General features: G+C 37.9%; 1 protein-coding gene across 1 annotated transcript; it reads right to left on the bottom strand.

The window, feature by feature from the left end:
* Positions 1 to 5,600: 5,600 nt before the first annotated feature.
* Positions 5,601 to 19,153, bottom strand: LOC135219014 (mucin-2-like). The gene is made up of 6 exons (XM_064255449.1): positions 19,108 to 19,153; positions 14,041 to 16,914; positions 9,836 to 13,479; positions 7,303 to 8,883; positions 6,670 to 6,786; positions 5,601 to 5,753 (listed from the first exon to the last, which is right to left on the bottom strand). Exons 1-6 carry the CDS (start codon positions 19,151 to 19,153, stop codon positions 5,601 to 5,603), a joined length of 8,415 nt encoding a protein of 2,804 aa, XP_064111519.1.
* Positions 19,154 to 19,746: the final 593 nt, after the last annotated feature.

Genomic DNA, 19,746 nt, shown 5'->3' with positions numbered 1-19,746 from the left:
CAACAGAGATAAGATGTCGTCGCTACGTGGCACTGGAAACTATCGGGAGTCGTTTCCTTGTTTAAGCGACAGAAATCTACGCAGATACGCCAAGTCCGATCTTTTATGGCATGACTTTTGAGGGAAAAATTATATGGGCTTATTTGAATTCCTAATGACTCCTATTACTAACATTTTTCAACTTCGTCATTTATCTTTATTTGAAATTTCATGAGAATCTATACGAAGGTACGTAAATATCTTTATGTTGTCCTTAGACCGTGTTTTGTGTTAAATTACATCCGTTTTTCCCAGAGATCACTCGCTAGTGGAGAAACTTCCTGGTATTCAGGTAAAAGATAAAAAAAAAATTCTGCTGAATCACCTCTGCTTGAATGACTTTACGGATATTACTTTAGATAGATTATCAGAGAGATTCATCTACGACTGGTTGGGCGGGATTAAAAATTAGCAACAAAAAAAAATGCGATATTTATAACTTCCGTATCCACGATATGTATACTTTTAGGGCTTTGTTCGCGGAAATCGTTATATTTCAGAGTGTCGGGAAGGATTAAAATTTCATTTCCCTCAGCAAAGTCTTTTTACACGCATTAAGACATTCGAGGGTTGCATGCTTCTCGAAATTTTGCGTGCAAAGTGCGACTGCGGTTGTGGGAGAATTCTGTTGGGTCATTTGAACAATGTTACGATTTATGAGACAAATGTATAGTTCCTTTATATAAGTTATTATTTGATTAACTGTCTCATTTTTGTTCAAACGGATTTTAATATGTTTAAAGGTTTATAGGATTTCCCTTGGATAAACACGCCTTATTTTGCAGGATGTAAGATAATATTTTGTATACCCCTAGATGAATCTTACAATTACGCTAGATAAACAGATCAATGTTTTTTATAACTATAGAGGTATCTGTAAGCGCTCGCTTATCCCCGGACTTCTCATTAGGGAAGTTCGAACAACAGACAGTGAGTCCGTAAATACAGGATATTACGTTTACTAAAGAAATAAAACAAGATATTCTAATTTTTACGGCGCGTACAGTTGGGCTTTATCCACCACTACTTATAATAACTTACGTATTAAAAAAAAAACGAAAACCTGCTCTGATTACTTTATACGGTCGTGTGTTTCATAGGAAAAATCCTTTTTAATTCAAAAAGATATCGGTATGTATGAACCAACATCGCTTTTCCCCACTCTGCTAGAGTCGCTTATTGTATGGAATTTGCTATGCTTTGAACACTTCGGCAGTTTTTGACTGACCTTGACCGCTTGACTAGGTGACACAGTCACCGAGTTTGCTTGTTTGATTCTGAACGGGCTACTGTTTCTATTTTTTTTTTTTTTTTTGTAATAATTAAGATCCTTCTCTTTATTACCATCGGCAACGTATTGTGTGTTTTTAGCATTATGTTGCTGGTTACGTATAAAGCAATGAATGACGAACTATTAGGAACTGAGCGATTACTAATAAGACAAGTTATCACTACTGCATTCAATATTAACTGTTTGTACTTCATTCTTTGCTAAAATTTGAAATAGTGAGGGATCCTGGTCAGCGCATTTAGCCTGATGAAAGTTTTTTTTTACAGACATGTTATTCCTTGCAATCCAGCCATATTTTTAAAGTTAAGTTGAGTCATTGAGGTTCGATATTTTATATAACTCAAAAAACTCAAGGCTAAAACTGCGATCGGGACTTGCAAAGGAGCATTATTGTCATGACCCGAAATAGTGTTACCTCTAATTTATGATCGATTTTGTACGGGTGTTCCACTTGTTTTTTTGTGTGTTTTCTAATCACTACGGTGCTTAACGACCCTATCCATGCATCTGTATAAATACAGACGTCCACTGCGTAAACGCATATTCACTGTTTAATTTGATTTGTTACGTAAGGGATTAATAATCACCCAAAATGATAAAATTAACATAGTATATGATTATGATATTTCAGTAGAACTTCTGGAAACAGACACTCAAAGATAAAAACTCGCAGTAGCAATATCTCAATGATGTAGATAATTTCTGAAAAAAAAAATAATAAGATTAAGAATGTCTCGTAACTTCAGCCACAGGAATAACGAAATTCGACCTGCAAAGGAAACACTCAAAGTTACTCCAAATGAATAAAAAATTGTACTTAGCTTGCTTTTGTGGGAAGTCACGGTGTTCCGATAACGACACACGGCCTTGGTCCTCCTTCTCTATTTAGCGGACGACCTGGTTTGGCTTCAGTTTCCCCCGTGCGCGTTGTTTCGATGATTCGAGCCCTTGAAAGATCCGATGCTGCAGACGCGTTCGGTTTGTTTCTTGGAGTGCCGGAAACGCTCACTAACGATGTTTTCTTGAATGATTCTAATGAGAGACGAAGCTTGCGTTGTCGTAGGAAAAAGGACACGTCGGTTTTGTTTCTTGAAGTTATTCACTAATGATGATACTAAGTTGCTTGAAGAATCTCTTGCTTTCGTCGTCGTTAAAGAGTTCTTGTTGTTTTCTGAAGTCGCTCACTAACGAATGATACTATGTTGCTTGAAGAATCTGCTGCTTCCGTCGTCGTTGACTTCTTATGATACATGATTTATTATTCTGGTTTTTCTTCGTAGGACGTTGTAGAGTTCTTCTGGTACGCTGGCCACCAATATTAGGGCTTGTGCCTTGTATGATAAGGCGCCCTATGAGGTAATGTTAGACTAGCGATAATCTTACGCTAAGTCGGTTGGTATTGCACTTCCATCTTCAATGGAGTGTCTGGGGGTTTGTAGATCATTTACGAAGTCGGTATTATCTTGTTTGTTATGACGACGATGTGTTAAACTCATGGTGAGGAGGTTCTTGTAGAAAACACAAAATATAAAACTATATGTATTCTTCTGCAGTTTTACATGGTGAAGATCAGATATGATTGTACAAGTCTTCTAGTAACGATAGCTTGATCGCTTCTGCCAATGATGATGGCTAATCCTATTCTTCTACATGATAAAGCTTAGGTAAAGAGGTACAGGTCTTCTAATGACGATAGCTAACTCTGTTCTCTTGTCTACCATCTCTGTTACAAGTTATGAAGGAGCAGACAGTAGTTCGAACATATGAACATACATACAAATGACATAGTTTCATACGAACACACAATCAAATGAGACACGCTACAGATCACGTAGGCCGTTTGAATTATAGGTCGGGGTAGTTGTCTCAAGCAGGGAGCTTGGACTAATGTTTATAAACAATTGAATGACTACAGGTGACGGCATGTTATCTTAGCCTACATACTTATTGTATACGTCATCTTTAGCGTCTCTAGTCTGATCACATTCCTGCAAGCAATCTTTTATATATATGGACTAACATTCCATATTTTTATTATGTAAACACTTACATATAATATATATATATATATATATATATATATATATATATATATATTATTATATATATATATATATATATATATATATAGAGAGAGAGAGAGAGAGAGAGAGAGAGAGAGAGAGAGAGAGAAACCTACTCACTACATAAAATTATTTAAAAATTTGACGTACAAAACATTCAAGAGAGAGAGAGAGAGAGAGAGAGAGAGAGAGAGAGAGAGAGAAACCTACTCACAACAAAAAATTTAACGTACCAACAAACAAGAGAGAGAGAGAGAGAGAGAGAGAGAGAGAGAGAGACCTACTCATCACATATATTTCACTCCCAGTGCAACCAAACAGAATCCCGTCTATATAGCCTTGATAAGGCGAAGAAAATCCTACAGAGAGAGAGAGAGAGAGAGAGAGAGAGAGAGAGAGAGAGAGAGAGAGAGAGAGAAAATGTAAAAGCCAACTCGCCTCAGGCATGTCAAGCATCACGACGCTGAGAGAGACGTTGTAGAGCGTATCTGGAGCGAAGTAGTGGGGCTGGAAAACAACTTTAGGCTGGAGGGTCCTCGCGTCTTCACCCAGGGACGCGTTCATTAGGGTGTTCCGGTAGCTCCCGAGGGACTCGCCCTTCGTCACTGTCTTCCACAGGCTCCACGTGAACGAGGCCCGCTCGCTGTGCTTGCCTTTGGAGGAATGAAATAAAGGGTGGAGCTGGGTGTTCTTATGTGAGTTTTTTGAAGTTAATATTTTAAATGTTATATATACATACATATTATATATAACATATATATATATATACATATAATATACATACATATGTATATATACATATATATATATATATATATATATATATATATATATATCTATATATTATTTACTTATTTATTCAATTACACACTTTCTGCCACAACTATAACAAAATTCATTAGGCTCCAAATTTTGTCATAACAAAATAAAACACGAAAAAACAAAACAAACAAACAAAATTTTTAAGAAAATTCAGTATGTTCCAATATTCGTACCTCGAAATACCACTTCATAAAAAACGTAAAAAAAAAATTGTCATCTGACGCGATGTGAAAATTAACCATAAAGAGAAGAATGAGAAGCATTTGAGGTATCCATTAGAGAACTTTATTTGTAAATAAGAAGTAAAGGTCAAAAAGTAAATATGAAATAATTAGTAAAGATCAAAAAGTAAATATATGAAATAATTAGTAAGGGTCAAAAAGTCAATCTAAAATCATTAGTAAAGATCAAAAAGTAAATATAAAAATAATTAGTAAAGGTCAAAAAGTAAATATAAAATAATTAATAAAGGTCAAAAAGTCAATTTAAAATAATTAGTAAAGGTCAAAAAGCAAATATAAAAATAATTAGTAAAGGTCAAAAAGTAAATTTAAAATAATTATTATAGGTCAAAGAGTCAACATAAAATAATTAGTAAAGGTCAAAAAGTAAATATAAGATAAATAGTAAAGGTCAAAAAGTAAATATAAAATCATTAGTAAAAGTGAAAAAGTAAATACATATATGTATATATATTCTATATATACATATACGTAGTCACACATAGAAATATAAGGTAACTAATTCCGACGTCTGGAAGTAGAGGGAAAGAGCTATCAAAACAAATGGCTTTTAGTTATGTAAACTTAGAGCGCGAATCTAAACAAAACTTTCGCCGGAGGAGTGTTTGCCTCTCCAGCAGAAGAAGAAGAAGAAGAAGAAGAAGAAGAAGAAGAAGAAGAAGAAGAAGAAGAAGAAGAATGAGGAGGGAGTGGAGAGAAACAGGGTTTCAGATTTGCCCTGGAAAAATTGACTGCTTGTCCAGGATGAGTTCAAGATAACCGTCGAGGAATAGTAATTACTTGATTACTTGTTTATAGAACAGTTTTCACTTAAGATTCCAGGGATGGTTATATATCCTGGAAAGGTCACCACGATGCCTGGAGTTCGAAAGTCACAGGTCCATATGATCCTGCAGGGTTTTCATCCTATTAATTAGGCTAACATACTCTGCTCATTCGTTAAATTTACTGAGTACTATATGCACAAATTTCATATACACTATACATGACAATTTTTCGCTAATTTTTATTCTTTTTTCTTTTATTAACTTTGATATTTTCGTGGCGATAAAGCTTTAAGAAAACCTCATACTCATCTGCTGCGGGAAAGAACATTGTTGCCCGGTACCGTAACATCTTCGTGTTTTCCCTGGAGTTTTAGAATCATTCCGCCTCCAGCTCCTGGGAGGACGAGAGAAATGCCAAAAGACCCCAAGGCTTGCTAGTCTCGTAAGGGCAGCCTTGAAGGGAAGGGTCCGACCCAGCGGCTGCTTCCTCAGAGGAAGGCAGGAATCCTTCCAGGCTGGGGAAGTGGCCCTAGTGAGGGCCAAAGGCTCCTTAGGGAGGCCAGTTCATTGAGGGCACCCTAGAAGGGGAGTGTCCTCTCCAGAAGAGGAAGGCAGGATTCCTTGGAAGATTAGATAAGAAAAGAATTACAGCTTGATTTTTGATTAAGCGAATGCTCTTTATTACATTACTTCTGTTTTCCAGATGATTAAAATATTTTTTTTATTTTTGTATTGTACCTACTCTGCATCACTTGGTTTGCCTCAAAATTCTCCCTGTCAAGAATTCATTCAGGGGAAAGTGTATTCCGTATTATTGCCATCTGTCTCTGTGTGGCACTTTGCCCTTTTTCGGTGCCCCAACCTTGGGAACTTGAGAAATCGTTTCTTATCAGAGTTCATTGAAAAAGAGGGTAATTATCGTCTTTCCTGGGATCTTAGAGAGAATATTTTGTAGTTCAGGGAGGAAGCTGGTTTTCTTGAAGATTTATAACGTATCTAAAATTTATTTTTACCATTTTATCAATTTCTTGGAAATTTTATGTTTTTTATTCCCTTACAGCCACATTATTTATTAATGGCGATGATGACCAAAGGTACTGCAATGTTGATTTGAATGAGGTCATGAAACACCTGAAGAGAAGTACTTAAGACGAAGGACCCATTTCACAACTGGCACCAGCATTTAAACTGTCTTTCAACTGCTCTCCTGGCCCTAGCAGCATAGAGCACACCTCTCATAGTATATATATTATACATAAACTACATGACAACTGGGACAAAAGGAATAGTGCATTCATCTATACAATGACACAAATCAATCTTTCTTCCTCTGCTAACCTAATTCGAAGCTTCCCTCAATATAACCAACACACGATCAATGTTCAAACGCAAAGTAAAATGACGCTTACGTCATTTCAATCCTCTAACTTACAATGGACCTTCACCATAGCCTCGACGACGACCTGCTCCGTGACTGTCGTGACCTGAGGTGCTTCGACATCTTGACCTCGCCCGAATATTTTGACCAGTGGGTATTTACATTCTGCTTTTGAAATGGTAGCCTGAAAATATCATAATATAAAGTCGTTTCTCCACTAACAAATTTCTGTTTATTTTCGATTTTAACTCTTCAAAGAAAGGTCGAATTTCAACAAAGTTGTTTATCAGATCTACGGTTAAGATATGAAAGGCAATTGAAATATCACCGTGTTTATCTAACTTCATTCATGATTTTTCTTCAGTATTTTCTCCTCAGTAAAGCTAAAATCTACATATGGTGAGATAACTTTCTCTGACATGAAAATTTGAATGAATATATATGATCTGAAAGGTTAGCTCTAAATATCATGTATTAAAAGAATCAATACATAATAATTCATTCTAAAAATTATGCCAATCAAAACTGCACCGAACACAAAATGTACTGTCACTCAAAGAGCTGACGGGAATTGTGACACAATATTTCAGCAACTGCTGATATTAAAAGATACTAGTTTTGTATTTACTAAATGATGGCCAAGAATGCAATTAAAATCATGATTATTTTTGTGTGCACAAGATTCACTCTTCATTCTTACCTGAGAAACTGCAAACGACCTTGAGACCCAGTTAAAAACCGTGACATCCACCGACGTCAGCCCTTCTGTTTCGTACATCTCGACGAAGTGCATTGTCTCCCGCAGCGGTTCTTTAATATACGTGTAAGACTGATCAACAAACGAGTGGGAGGTGTAAATCGTCTCGCACACTTCTCGGCCACGGAGGACCGTCTCATCTCTGACCTTGAGGAGCACGCAAGTTGTAGGGCTGGGGTTCTTGATCGTCAGAGTGAAGGTGATGTTCTTCAAGGCCCTCACTGGTCCATCATTGGTGAAGGATCCAATGGCCGCCGGCTCCCGCAGAATGACGTACATCATCTCTGTGACATTCATGATGCCGTTGGTGATGGTGACAACTGCCGTAAGGTTTGTGGCCTTGTAGTATTTCTTCAGAAGATGTGCCGTCTTCGTCATGACGGTTTCTTTCGAGGTTCCGTCATCCAGCTCCCAATAATAAACCAGGTTGCTCCCAGAAGTGGTGTTGGCAGTCAGCACAAGTTTTCTGTCCACGTTGAACCTGTTGTGGTCGGGGCCTGTGCCATGGTAAATCCTTCCAGAGTAAAGGTCGATGCTGTGATGGTTGAAAGAGGCGCCCTCAATAGCTTCCACCACATTGATGGTGGCTGTATCTTGAGCCTGGCTCAGATAGTTAACAGCAGAAGCCCTGATCACAAAAGTTCCTGAAGTGTTATATGCATAACAGAATGTCACGTTGAGGCTGGTGTCACCTCGAGTCTCAATGACACCATCACCAAAGCTGACAACATATGTTATGTTTGAGCCCATTGCTATGGATACCTTGATGACAGTTACATCTCCAACCTGGGTGAACAGAGGTTTGACGTCTAACTTCAGCGAGTCAATGAGTTCAACAATTACAATCTCTTCTTGGAATATCATCGTAGATATGTTGTTGCTGCAGTTCACAACCATCTGGTAAATTCCCGGTGCTACACCTGCATAACTATAATCAATGCTTACCTCTGAATTGGCTGCTAGGAAGGGAAAGAATCGTTCAAAGACTTCATGGCCCATATCGAACACACACTTCACATCCTTGTGGTTATGAGATGGTGAGAGCACCATGGGAAACTCTCCCAGGGGCAGAGCAGCATGGGTCCTTGTTTGAAAGTCCATGTCATACAGTGATCGCCTCGCAAGAATTTTCCCTGGCAGTTCATAAGTAGTCTTACTAACGCTATTATGTATTTCAGCTACAACACTGTAGTTACCTTCAGACGTAAAGATGTGTGTAATGACAGTACCATTGAAACCAGGTACAGTTCTTACAGTTCCATCGCCAAAATTAACAGTTACCTCGACGTTGCTTCCAGTAACTAATGTCAGACGAAAGCGTATCTCGGAATGCAATTCCGCTCTGGGTGGGCCAACAACCTTTAAAGTGGCTCCTGTGATCATCTGTTCCATATTTACTCTGGTCAGTACCCTTACAGATCCAGCTTTATTTGCAAGGGTTACAGAAGCAGTAAGGGGAGTAGAACTGAACTGGTAAGTATGGAGAATCATGAAAACTCCACCCTGTGTGTCATTCCCAGATAACTTGTGAAATTCAGTATATGAAAACATATACTGAAGGATTCTATCCAAGTAATGTAACAATATTAACTGAAATCAATATATAAACATAAACTGAAAGATTTTATGTCATGTAACAATATAAAGTGAAATCAGAAAATAAACCTTACTGCTCTGTATATCAAAGAACTTATTGTGGGAACATAAATTTTTTGTGTTTATGAAATGTCCAGAGGATATTTTATTAATGAATGTGAAGGAATTTTACCTGGAAAACTGAGGGTAAACGTAGCAAGTCCTGGGGGAATAGGTAAGGGTTTTGGTCTGCAGGTCAGATTGAACCCCAGGAGAGGTCTAACAACGTCCACCCACAATCCAGTTGTCACCTCACTTACTCTGTCTTGACAATTTGCTTCAACCCACAATCGTCCCTCTGACTTGATACATAAACAGAAAACGAACTGTAGTTTTGTGCATCCAATCATAAAGTAATATGACTGCTGATATGCAAGTATATCTTAGATACGTGGCTATAACGGGAAAAATTATATTTAATACACAAATATATCCGATACTTAGAAGTTTATCTCAAACAGATTTCAACATTTGGTAACTCTGAACAGAAAATATCATTAGCCCTAGTAGTTATCATGCCAGATAAATTACAGTTAATATACTTTTAAAACTTCACTTATCTTTTTGTTAATTCAGTATGACGAAAAAGTCACACTTGACAGCATTGAAATCATTAATATTATATGAAAGAATTCTAAGGTGATTGATACAATGTTACAGTTTAAAGGATATGTTAATATGTTGCATTCTTAGTAACATTTTACAAGTTAATGAGAATTATTCTAATCATTAATATTTCCTCATTCATCCAAAATTTAAGAATTTTTACGTTATCCTAGTATTTGCCTGATTTTCTTTTATATGTAATGCCAGAGAACTGACCATTAACTTATGTACTTACCTCGTCTGCGTAAGAATGAGAAAATCTCAGTAAAGGCAATGGAGGCTCAGCCTGCACATTCTCTCTGCTGCCATCACCATAGTTCACAGTGCAGCTCGTCTGGTAGTGAGACTCCACATGAACCGTAAAATTGTACTTGGTATTAGTCTTCATTATTGCAGATTCTGCAGTGAGATTTATGAAGGACATGCCTGGCTTCATGGTATTTATTGCCTTAGTTGCTGTTGAGGTAGCAGTCACAGAAACTGGAGTCGTTGGCAGTGTGGTTGTAGGGGTAGTTTTCGTGGTGGGCATGGCAGTAGTTGTCACTTCTTGGGCCACTGAGGTCAAGGTACTTTCTGAGGTCATTGACAAAGTGGTAGCTTGTTCAACTGTTGTACTTGACATAGTGGCTGCTGTTTCACCTGTTGGCACTTCTGTTTCAGGAGGTTTCTCTGTTGAAAGTGCTGAGGTTTCTGGAGTTGTAGCTGTCACTTCAGTTGTTGAATCTGTGGTTGAAGTAGTAGAGGTACTCCTTGTTGTGCTTGATGTTGTTGTGGTTGACTGGGTTGTCAAAATCACAGGTGGAAGGGTTGTTGTTGTTGTTGTTTGAAGCATAGTAATTGTTGGGAGATATGTTGTTGAATCTGTTTCTGTGGATGCAGTAGATGTCTCTGTAGTTGATGATGCATAATTATCTGTAGTAGACGAAAAATCTGTTGGCAATGAAAGATCTGTTGTATGTGTTGTTTCTGTTTCTGTACTTGACTGAATATTATCTGTTGTTACAGTACTTGAAAAAGGCAATAATTCAGTAGTACTGGTTGCAATGTCAGTTGAAACAGTTGTAGGATTATTTGACACACTTCTGGAAGCTGTGGTTGCTCGTGAAGCTCCAGTCACAGGTGTTTTTGCTTTGACTGTAGACGATGCTGTTGTTGTTGATGTAGTGGAAGTAGTTGATGTCAAGCGATAGATTGGCATTGTTGGAACTGGTGTTGTAGTTGTTGATGTAGTTATGGGATACTGTGTCAGTCCAGTAGAAGGTTCTGTTAATGAGGCTAGATCAGTAGTGGAAGAATCTGATGCTGAAGATGAATCAGATGACCAGTCAGTAAATAATGAAGAATCTGGTGTAATTGAAGATTCTTGGAATGCTGATGTTGAAGAGACTTTTGAATTTGATGTTACTGTCATCAAAGTGTCTGAGGTTGAAGTTGAGTCTGTCTGAGTAGACAGTTCAGTTGTGGGGGATAAGCTTGTCTTAGTCCCTTGGAAAGTTGCATTTGTGGAAAAGCCTTCTGAATGTAACTGGTCAACTGTACTGAAAGAACTGTTTGCTACTGTTGGACCATCAGTTAACACTTCTGTAGCTGTGTAGGGTTCTGTTGTTGTTACAGGCTTTGTATTTAATGTGAGTTCTTTAGTTACTTTTGGAGTAATGCTTTGAGTAACTACCTTGGTTTTGGCAGAAATTTTTGATGTTCCAGACATAGCAGTTGTTGATGTAGTTGCACTTGTTGTTGTTGTGGATGTTGTTGATGTTATTTGCCTTATTTTTGGTGTTGTTGTTGTTGATAATGTTGTTTTTTGTTTTGTTGTCTGTGGACTTGTTATACTTGAAAAATCCAGTGCTGATAATTGTGTTTCTGAGGTTTGGGTTACCTTTGTTGTTAATGGCAGTGTGGTTAGATCTAAAGATGAACTTTTACTGACATCCATGGATGAATATGGTCCATCTATGGTAGTTGGGCTAGATAGTGTGGACTTATATAGTTGATGTGTTGTTGCCAACAAACCACCATTTGAAGTTAAAGTTGATTTTACAGTAAAAGGCTGTGAATCTGAACTTGAAGTATCTTTAGTGTTGGCAGCTTGGGGTTCCACTGAAGTTACTATTCCACTTTCCTTGAAATTTGTGGTCAAAGATTCTGTTGTTAACTCAACATCAGTAGTTGGCAACAAATGTTCTGTGGTTGCATGTGATGATTTGGTATCCGTGTAGGATGTATCCGATATTTTTACGGTTAAAGTTGTTGTTCCCAAAGGTAGTGCTTGGGTTGTTTTTTCTGTTTGTTCTGAAATATTCTCTGTATTTCCTGACGATTTCATATTTTGCTGGCCAGAAACAGTCATGGTAGATGTTGCATAATTTGAACTGCTTATGCCAGTTGACCCTCGTGTATTATCTTGTGAATATGTAACAGTAGAGGTTGGTGATTTTCCAGGTGATGTAATACTCATAGTACTAGTAATGGATGATTGTGTTGCTGATGATTCCCTTGTTTTATGCTGGTTAGTAGTTGATGTTGCTTCGTTTGTTATATCTGTTGTCATTGTCAAAGGCGGGTTATTTGTAGTTGGCAACAATGCTGTAGTTTCAGATGTTGTAACCTCTGGGATAGTGGTCGTATGACTAAATCCTGGGCTTGTTTTAGATTTATGGGTTGGAAACATAGATGTCCTTGGGGCAGAAATTTTTAAATCAGATGCTGTGGTAACAAATGAAGTAACAGCAGATGTTTTGGTTTCATTTGACTCAGTGGGAGTAAGGATGGCAGATGGAAGGCTTGTTGATGAAGGCGAATCTTGCAATAAATTCGGTGATGTTGCCACCTCTGGAATAGTTGTTGTTTTACTTAATCCAGAATGTGCTGTATATTCAGATGTAAATACAGATGTGGTTGGAACAGAAACTTTGATATTGGATGCTGTGGTAACAAATGAAGTTACTGCAAATGTTCTTTCATCTTGGGACTCAGTGGGAGTAGGGATGGCTGGTGGAATACTTGTTGAGGAAGGAAGATTTAGTGATGAACTCTGTGATGTTGGATTATTAGTAGAAGTAATAACACCTGGTATGGCGACAGTTGTTGGCAGAGATCTTGATGTAATTTGTGAGGATGTATCGTAATTGTGGGCATTACTTAGAGATGTACTTGGTGGAACTGTCTCACTGGCTGTATGCTTTAACTCTAAAGTAGACAAGGGCTGATCGTGAGTTGCAGATGGGGTCGTCAGGTCAGATTTGGCATCATCTGATACAGCTGGAGAAGTAGAAAATGGAGATATTGATTGTGTAGTGTCTTTTACTATGGAATTTGTATGTGTTGATGAGAAGGGTAGAGTACTAGATCTTTCTGGCTCCTTTGGTTCACTGGTGATAATAGTCCCCTGATCAGTAAAATCTGTTGTACTCACAGGTGTGTAGTCAGAAGTTCTTTCTTCAGGAGAAGTTGTCATCATGGTGGTAGTAACATTTCCAGAAGTGCTACTAGTGTTATTCTTAGACACCTCTGTATGTGGTGGCACCAAAGAAGTATGTGCCTGAGTATTCTCTGATTCAGCAATACTTCCATTCATGTCATTGGTAGATACTTTTACTAAAGAGGGCAGAGTTGAAGTATCCTGAGTTGATGACGATTTACTGCTGGGTGAAGTGGTAGTGGTAGTTGTGGAAGTCGTCGTTCTACTTGTGGTGGTTGTCGTAGAAGCCTTTCTAGTGGTTGAATGTACTGCAGCGGCAGATGTAGTAGTTGAGGTTGTTGTAGAACTTGAGACTGAAGCTAGAGGTGATGTAACTGGTTTTTGAGTGGTAACTGTCGTTGGTGTTGTTGAAGCTTTTGTAGACGAAAGACTTGTGCCCTTTAATTGTTGAGTGGCTTCTGTGTGGAGAAAAAACACCTAATTTAATGTAAAATCGTGTACCTATATACCTTCAGCTGGCAATACAAAATACAGGATTGAGATATGGTTTAAATTGTTAATAGGAAGAAGTGAATTGTGAAAATATAAGATACAAATCCTAATCCTGAACTCAATCATTCGATGATTGATTTACATTGATATGGTGCATTTTTGCAAAATCAGAGAAATATATTGTGAAACTTCATTGCTATTTACTAAGCTAAACAACCCACCTTCTTATAATACAGTGGTATCTAAAGCTTGTTCAGCTTCTAATTGCATCACCAATGTGGCTACAAAATGGCACATTATTTAGATATGAAATCAACATGATGATACGCTGCCATAAAAAAATCTTCATTGCTTTAATCACAATTGTAAAAAATCCTTGTACTACTGCCATGATTAAGCATGTACTACTAACTTTCATGATCCCTCCATGACATTCTCAATTCTGATGTCAAAACTGTAATGTTTATAGCAAACACTGAAAATAGTACAGAGCTTTTCATATGTCAATAACATAAATTTATGCTTACCTATGGATGAGACATGGTCTGCAGGGGAAGTCGTAGATGAAGTGTGTGTGATTGTTATTACAGTAGGAGGTGCTGTAAGAGGTTGTGGTTCAAAAGAGGAACTCTCAGCTACAACAGGAGATGTTGTAGTAGTACTGTCTGTCAACTGAGTCACAGGGGAAGTACTTTCTAAGGAAGCAGTGTTTTTTAGGTGTGTCAGAGACTCTGTTTCAATGTTAGCAGAACTTGCTTCTGAACTGAATGGAGAATTCGTTACTAAATTCGTTACATATCTAATGGCAGTAGTAGTCAATGTAGTTATGTATTCCAAAGGGCCAGAGTGCTGTAATGTACTTTTTGCCGTAGATGATGTTTCAGAAAAGGATCCAAGAACACTTGTAGACATTGGCATAACATTGTCAGTAGTATGTGTAAGAGCATGATTCTCTAAAGTTGTTGTTAAATCACTAGTCATTACAGTCATAGGCTGTGTATTAGCTGTCATTAAAGTTGTTGATTCATCTGTATTGAAAACTGTAGGTGAATTAGTTCTTGCATCTGTTGTCGGTGCACTCGTTATTGCATTAGATGGTGAATCCATTCTCAAAGTAGTTTTTGGTGGTTCACTTGTTGGTACTTGAGTATCTATGGTAGTAGTATATGACTCAGTCTTCACAGTTGTTATTTGTAGATCTGTACTTGAAGTTGTTATTGGCGCCTCATCTTTTACAGTAGTAGTTTGTGAGTCATAACTGACAGTTGTAAGTGGCAGATTAGTTTTAATGGTTGTTGTTGATTGATCTTTATTTTCACTTGTTAATGGTGAATTAGTCTTTAGAGTTGTTGTTGGCCAGTCAACCTCCACACTTGTTATTGGAAGTTCAGTCTTTACCGTTGTTATTGCTAATTCCTTCATTCTTGTTGTTAATGGGGCTTCTATTTTAGTTGCTGTTGGTGGAATTGAAGTTTCAGTTGTTTTTATCTCATCAGTTTTTATAGCTGTCGTTGGTAGAGTAGCTTCAGCGACTGTTGTTTGGACACTAGCCTTTACAGTAGTTGATGGATGATACATTGTCAGCATTGCTGTATCTGGATTAGTCATCAGTGATGTGACGGGAATATCAGTAGTTGCTGGCGCATAAGACTCACTGCTTGTTGTTGAACTCACGCCCAGAGACTTCGTTGTCAGTTCTGTCTGCAGGGTATCTGTTAGCAGACCAGTTTTCATACCATCTGTTGATGGATCAGTCTTGACAGCAGTTGTGGGTAGGTTACTGTAAACAGATGTATATGCACCAGTTCTAACAGTTACTGTTGGCAAATCATCTTTTACTGATGATGTTGGCAAATCAGTTTTTACAGTTATTAAATCAGACTCTGTGGTAGTCACGAGTGGGTCAGCCTTTCCAGTGGTTGTCGACCCTTTTGCAGTTATAGATGTTAGTTGTGAATTAGCCTGTGTTGTAACTGTTTGGGGATCAGTCTTCAAAGTTATTGCTGGCTGTCCGGACATAACACTTGTGGCAGTAGAACTAGTTTTAACAGTAGTTACTTGTTGATCAGTGTTTAAATTTGTTGCTGATGGCACAGTCTTTACAGTTGCAACTGGAAAATCCGTAGTTCCAGTAGCCAACACTAAATCATTCTTTACGGTTAATGTTGATAATTCATTTCCACCATCTATAGTTACTAAAGTAGTAGCTGAAGTTAATGTTGGGGAGTCAGCTTTTACAGCTTCTGTTTGTGGATAAGTTCTTGTAGTTACTGTTAATATATCATTTTTCATGGATGTTAGAGGATTTGTTGTCATAGTAGCTGTTATCTCAGTATTTACAGATTTTGTTGATAGATCATTTTTATTTGGAGGAAGTGGGCTGGTGTTTGCATTTCTTGTAGTTAGGTCAGTCTTCCCAAGAGACAATGATGACCCAGTCTCTCCTGCAGTTGTCACTTCGCCAGTCTTTGCAGTAGTTGCTGGTACTACATCAGTCTTTACAATACTTGATGTTATATCTGGCTTATCAGTACTTGTTGGTGAATCAGGCTTAACAGTTGTAGTTGAAAGGTCAATGCTTGAAATAGCTGCAGATAGATAAGTCACTGGACTAGTTGTTGAAGGATCAGAGCCTGAAACAGATGTGGAGACATCATACTTTACAACTGTTGCTGATGAATCAGTATTTACAACAGTAGTGGGGAGGTCAGTCTTTACAGCTGTTGTTGGTGGACCAGTGCTTGAAACAGATGTGGGTGGATCATGCTTTAAAGCTGTTGTTGGTGGACCAGTGCTTAAAACAGTAGTGGGGAGATCAGACTTGACAGTTGTTACCGGTTCAGTATATGAAACAGTAGTGGGTACATCAGTCTCTACAATGGTTTCAGGCAGGTGAGTGCTTGGAATAGTTGTTGTTGGTGGAATAGTGCTTGATACAGTTGTTGGATCAATACCTAATACAGCCGAGGGTGGATCAGTCGTTGTAATGGTCTTTGCGGCAGTTGTGGGAGGATCCGTCATTACGGTTGTTGTTGGCAAATCAGTGCTTGAGACAGTTGTAGGCGGATCAGTCCTTTCAGAAGTTAGAGATGGATTTCTGCTTGCAACTGTCGATGAGCCCATTTTCAAAGTTGTAGGTGGATCTGTGTTGACTGGGGTTGTCCTATTCGCTGCAGTTGTTGGTGGTAATTCTGTCATCGTAGGTGATGTTACAGTTGTTCCTGGGAGAGTTGTGTTTTCAACTGCTTCTGAAAAATCTGTTTTTGCATTAGATGCCTGAGGCTCATCTTGTATGGTGGCCGAAGATGAGACATTGTTCACGGGCGTTGTTGATGGTGGTTCGGTTGTTGCAGCAACTTTTGTTAAATCATCACCTCCGGCTGTTGTTGATACTTGCTCACCTGTGAATAGTGTAAAATATAATGTAAAATATGGTTAACATCCAGTGTCTATAAAGAAATTGAGAGAAACAAAGAATGATGACTATCGGACGTGCAAATATCTAACTAATTTCATGATTGTCCTCATAAAGATGTCATTCTAAATAAATAGATAAATATATATTTAAAAATAAAACATATCCGTAGACTCTCGTGTTAAAGACCGAAAGTGGATCAGACGCGGACCTTCCCAAGATCACCCAGACAGACAGACTGATAGACATTTCTTTACAGAATTGGCCCAGGCGAAAGGAGTCATAGTCTTCACAAAAGATTTTTGCAAGAGATTTTACCTTCCTTCTCGATGTAAAAAAAAAAAAAAAATGGTTTTAGTTGCTCTGTCAAGGTTGGAAAAATTATTAAAACTCATTAAGAATCAGTGTTCATTTCCTTTGGAAATATATGTATATGTATATAATACTGAGACAGATAAAGATAAAAAGAAAGTGGAACTCATTGCCACCCCAAAGGGCGAACACGGAAAACATAGAGACCTGTGATGAAGAGAAAATAAAAAATAAATAAAAAAAAAATTCTCTCTCACGTCCATCAAGTTAAGTGGGAAAAACCACTTTTTCACTTCCAAGTTTGTGTGAGGAGCCCCTTGTCGAGAATTCATAAAATATAATTCCAGGTCCTGCTCTTTGCTTCATTCTGCTTCGTACTGAGTCAGGCACTTTCACTGTTATGTGGCTGAAGAATGATTAACCCTTGTTTTATACAATATCTCTGTAGCAGCTTGTACATAATATAAAAAAAATATATGAAAAAATACTTTACGTAAGATGATATAATACCAGATCATTAAATATAAATAGAATGAGAAACATAAAATTCACACGATGTAGTAGAGTAGTAGTAGTAGTAGAAGTAGTACAGAAAATAAGTTCCCACTGCTATGGTAGATTCACATCAAGCGTGCATTTGACGTCTAGGCCAGTCTCTTACGACGCTCCTGATTGGCTATTGAAAAGCCAATCAGAGGAGTGGAAACCCTCAGTCTCTCTCGAGAGTACACATAGGCAGGATGTATGTTCCACCTCTCCTGAAAGATGTATCCCTCAGGAAAGGTGGAACATAACTCCTGCCTATGTGAACTCTCGAGAGAGACTGAGATTTTCAGCCCTGTGATTGGCTTATCAACAGCCAATCAGGAGCGTCGTAAGGGACTGGCCTAGACATCAGATGCACGGTTGATGTGAATCTAGTATAGTACTTCAATTTTCTATTCTAATAATTAAAACTACAATCATTCTTATCCACGTTAGGATCACCTAGTAATGTATTCCTCAGGCATTTAATACACGAACACCGAATATCTCCATTTGGTAAACTGCGTTTTCTCGAAGACTTTTTCCAAAAGCGGAAAGAGCTTATATATGCATCGAATAAATGTTCTCTAATACCTGTGATTTCCCTTCAAAGCGCTACTTTACATAACCTGGAAAACTGAGGTTATGCTACCGACAAAACTGGAACACTGAAGTTAGTAACCTCATTCAGTCTTATAATGCTACATGGGTAAAACTGACATTTACTGCAAAATGTACTTTATGCCTTAAATATATTATCCACAGGTGAGAGAACTTGAATTGAAAGGAATGAAAAAAAAAAAAAGCCTTCACAGCGCTGACGATATTATCGTACCTTTAGACCTAGGTTCTCAAAAAAACAGTGATAAATCCAGATATGACTGAACTGCTAAAACCACAGGTACAGAACTTGAATCCTAAAGACTACAATAAATAAATAAATAAAAAGCCTACGCTTTTGAACGTACCATTAAATAAAGTACCAAATCTAGATATGACCAAAAAACTGCCTTCCATAAAAATAAAACTACGCTTATGAAGGTACCTATAGGCCTACGCCCAGAGCATAGTTTTCAGAACATCAAAAAATAAAAGTAACAAATCTAGATATAACCAAAACCACAGGTACTATAGAGGTGAATACTAAAGACTAACATTAAAAACAAAGAAATTGCCTACCATAAAAAAAGAAACCACGCTTATGAATGTACCTATAGGCCTACGCCCAGAGCATGGTTTTCAGAACATCAAAAAATAAAAGTAACAAATCTAGATATGACCAAAACCACAGGTACTATAGAGGTTAATCCTAAAGACTAGGATTAAAAACATATCTGCCTACCAAGCACTGACGAGGCACAGCAGCAAGCAAAAACAACAGCAGCCATCGCCCCCTTCCTCCAAAGGACATACGAGAACCTTGGTATCCCAGAGTGGCGCGCAAACCCACCCGCCATGGAGATCACTTCTCCACCAGAATTTCTCTTCCTAGATACGACCTCCTTGCTCTGGCACAAGTACGTGAAAGAAGTGACCTCCACCGTTGCTTTTCCGAGGGAGGGAGTTTCAGAAAAAATAGGAGACGCATCAGATAATAACTTGCCATGAGCCTCCCCGGCGAAAATGCGAGAGCAGGTGAATTTTCAAAGGTCGATGGATAGATAGACGGAAAGGGAGGGTGGAGGGGCTGGTCGTGGTGGGTTGGGGGGGTTAAAATTGCCATGGAGTCCGGCGTTTTTTGGTCGTTTCGTTAGATCTTTAGTGATTAGTGTTTTTTTTTTTTTTTCCTTCAAAGTTTTTTATTTGTGTATGACTGGACATAAGCAGGTGGTCTACTGCCCGATTGCAAGATACGACTGAAGATATATATATATATATATATATATATATATATATATATATATATATATATATATATATATATATATATATATATAGTATATGTATCTATATATATATATATGATTTATTTACAATATAA

Source organism: Macrobrachium nipponense, chromosome 1 (assembly GCF_015104395.2).
Source record: "Macrobrachium nipponense isolate FS-2020 chromosome 1, ASM1510439v2, whole genome shotgun sequence".
Taxonomy (NCBI): Eukaryota; Metazoa; Arthropoda; class Malacostraca; order Decapoda; family Palaemonidae; genus Macrobrachium; species Macrobrachium nipponense.
This window is presented reverse-complemented; position numbering and strand designations above follow the sequence as displayed.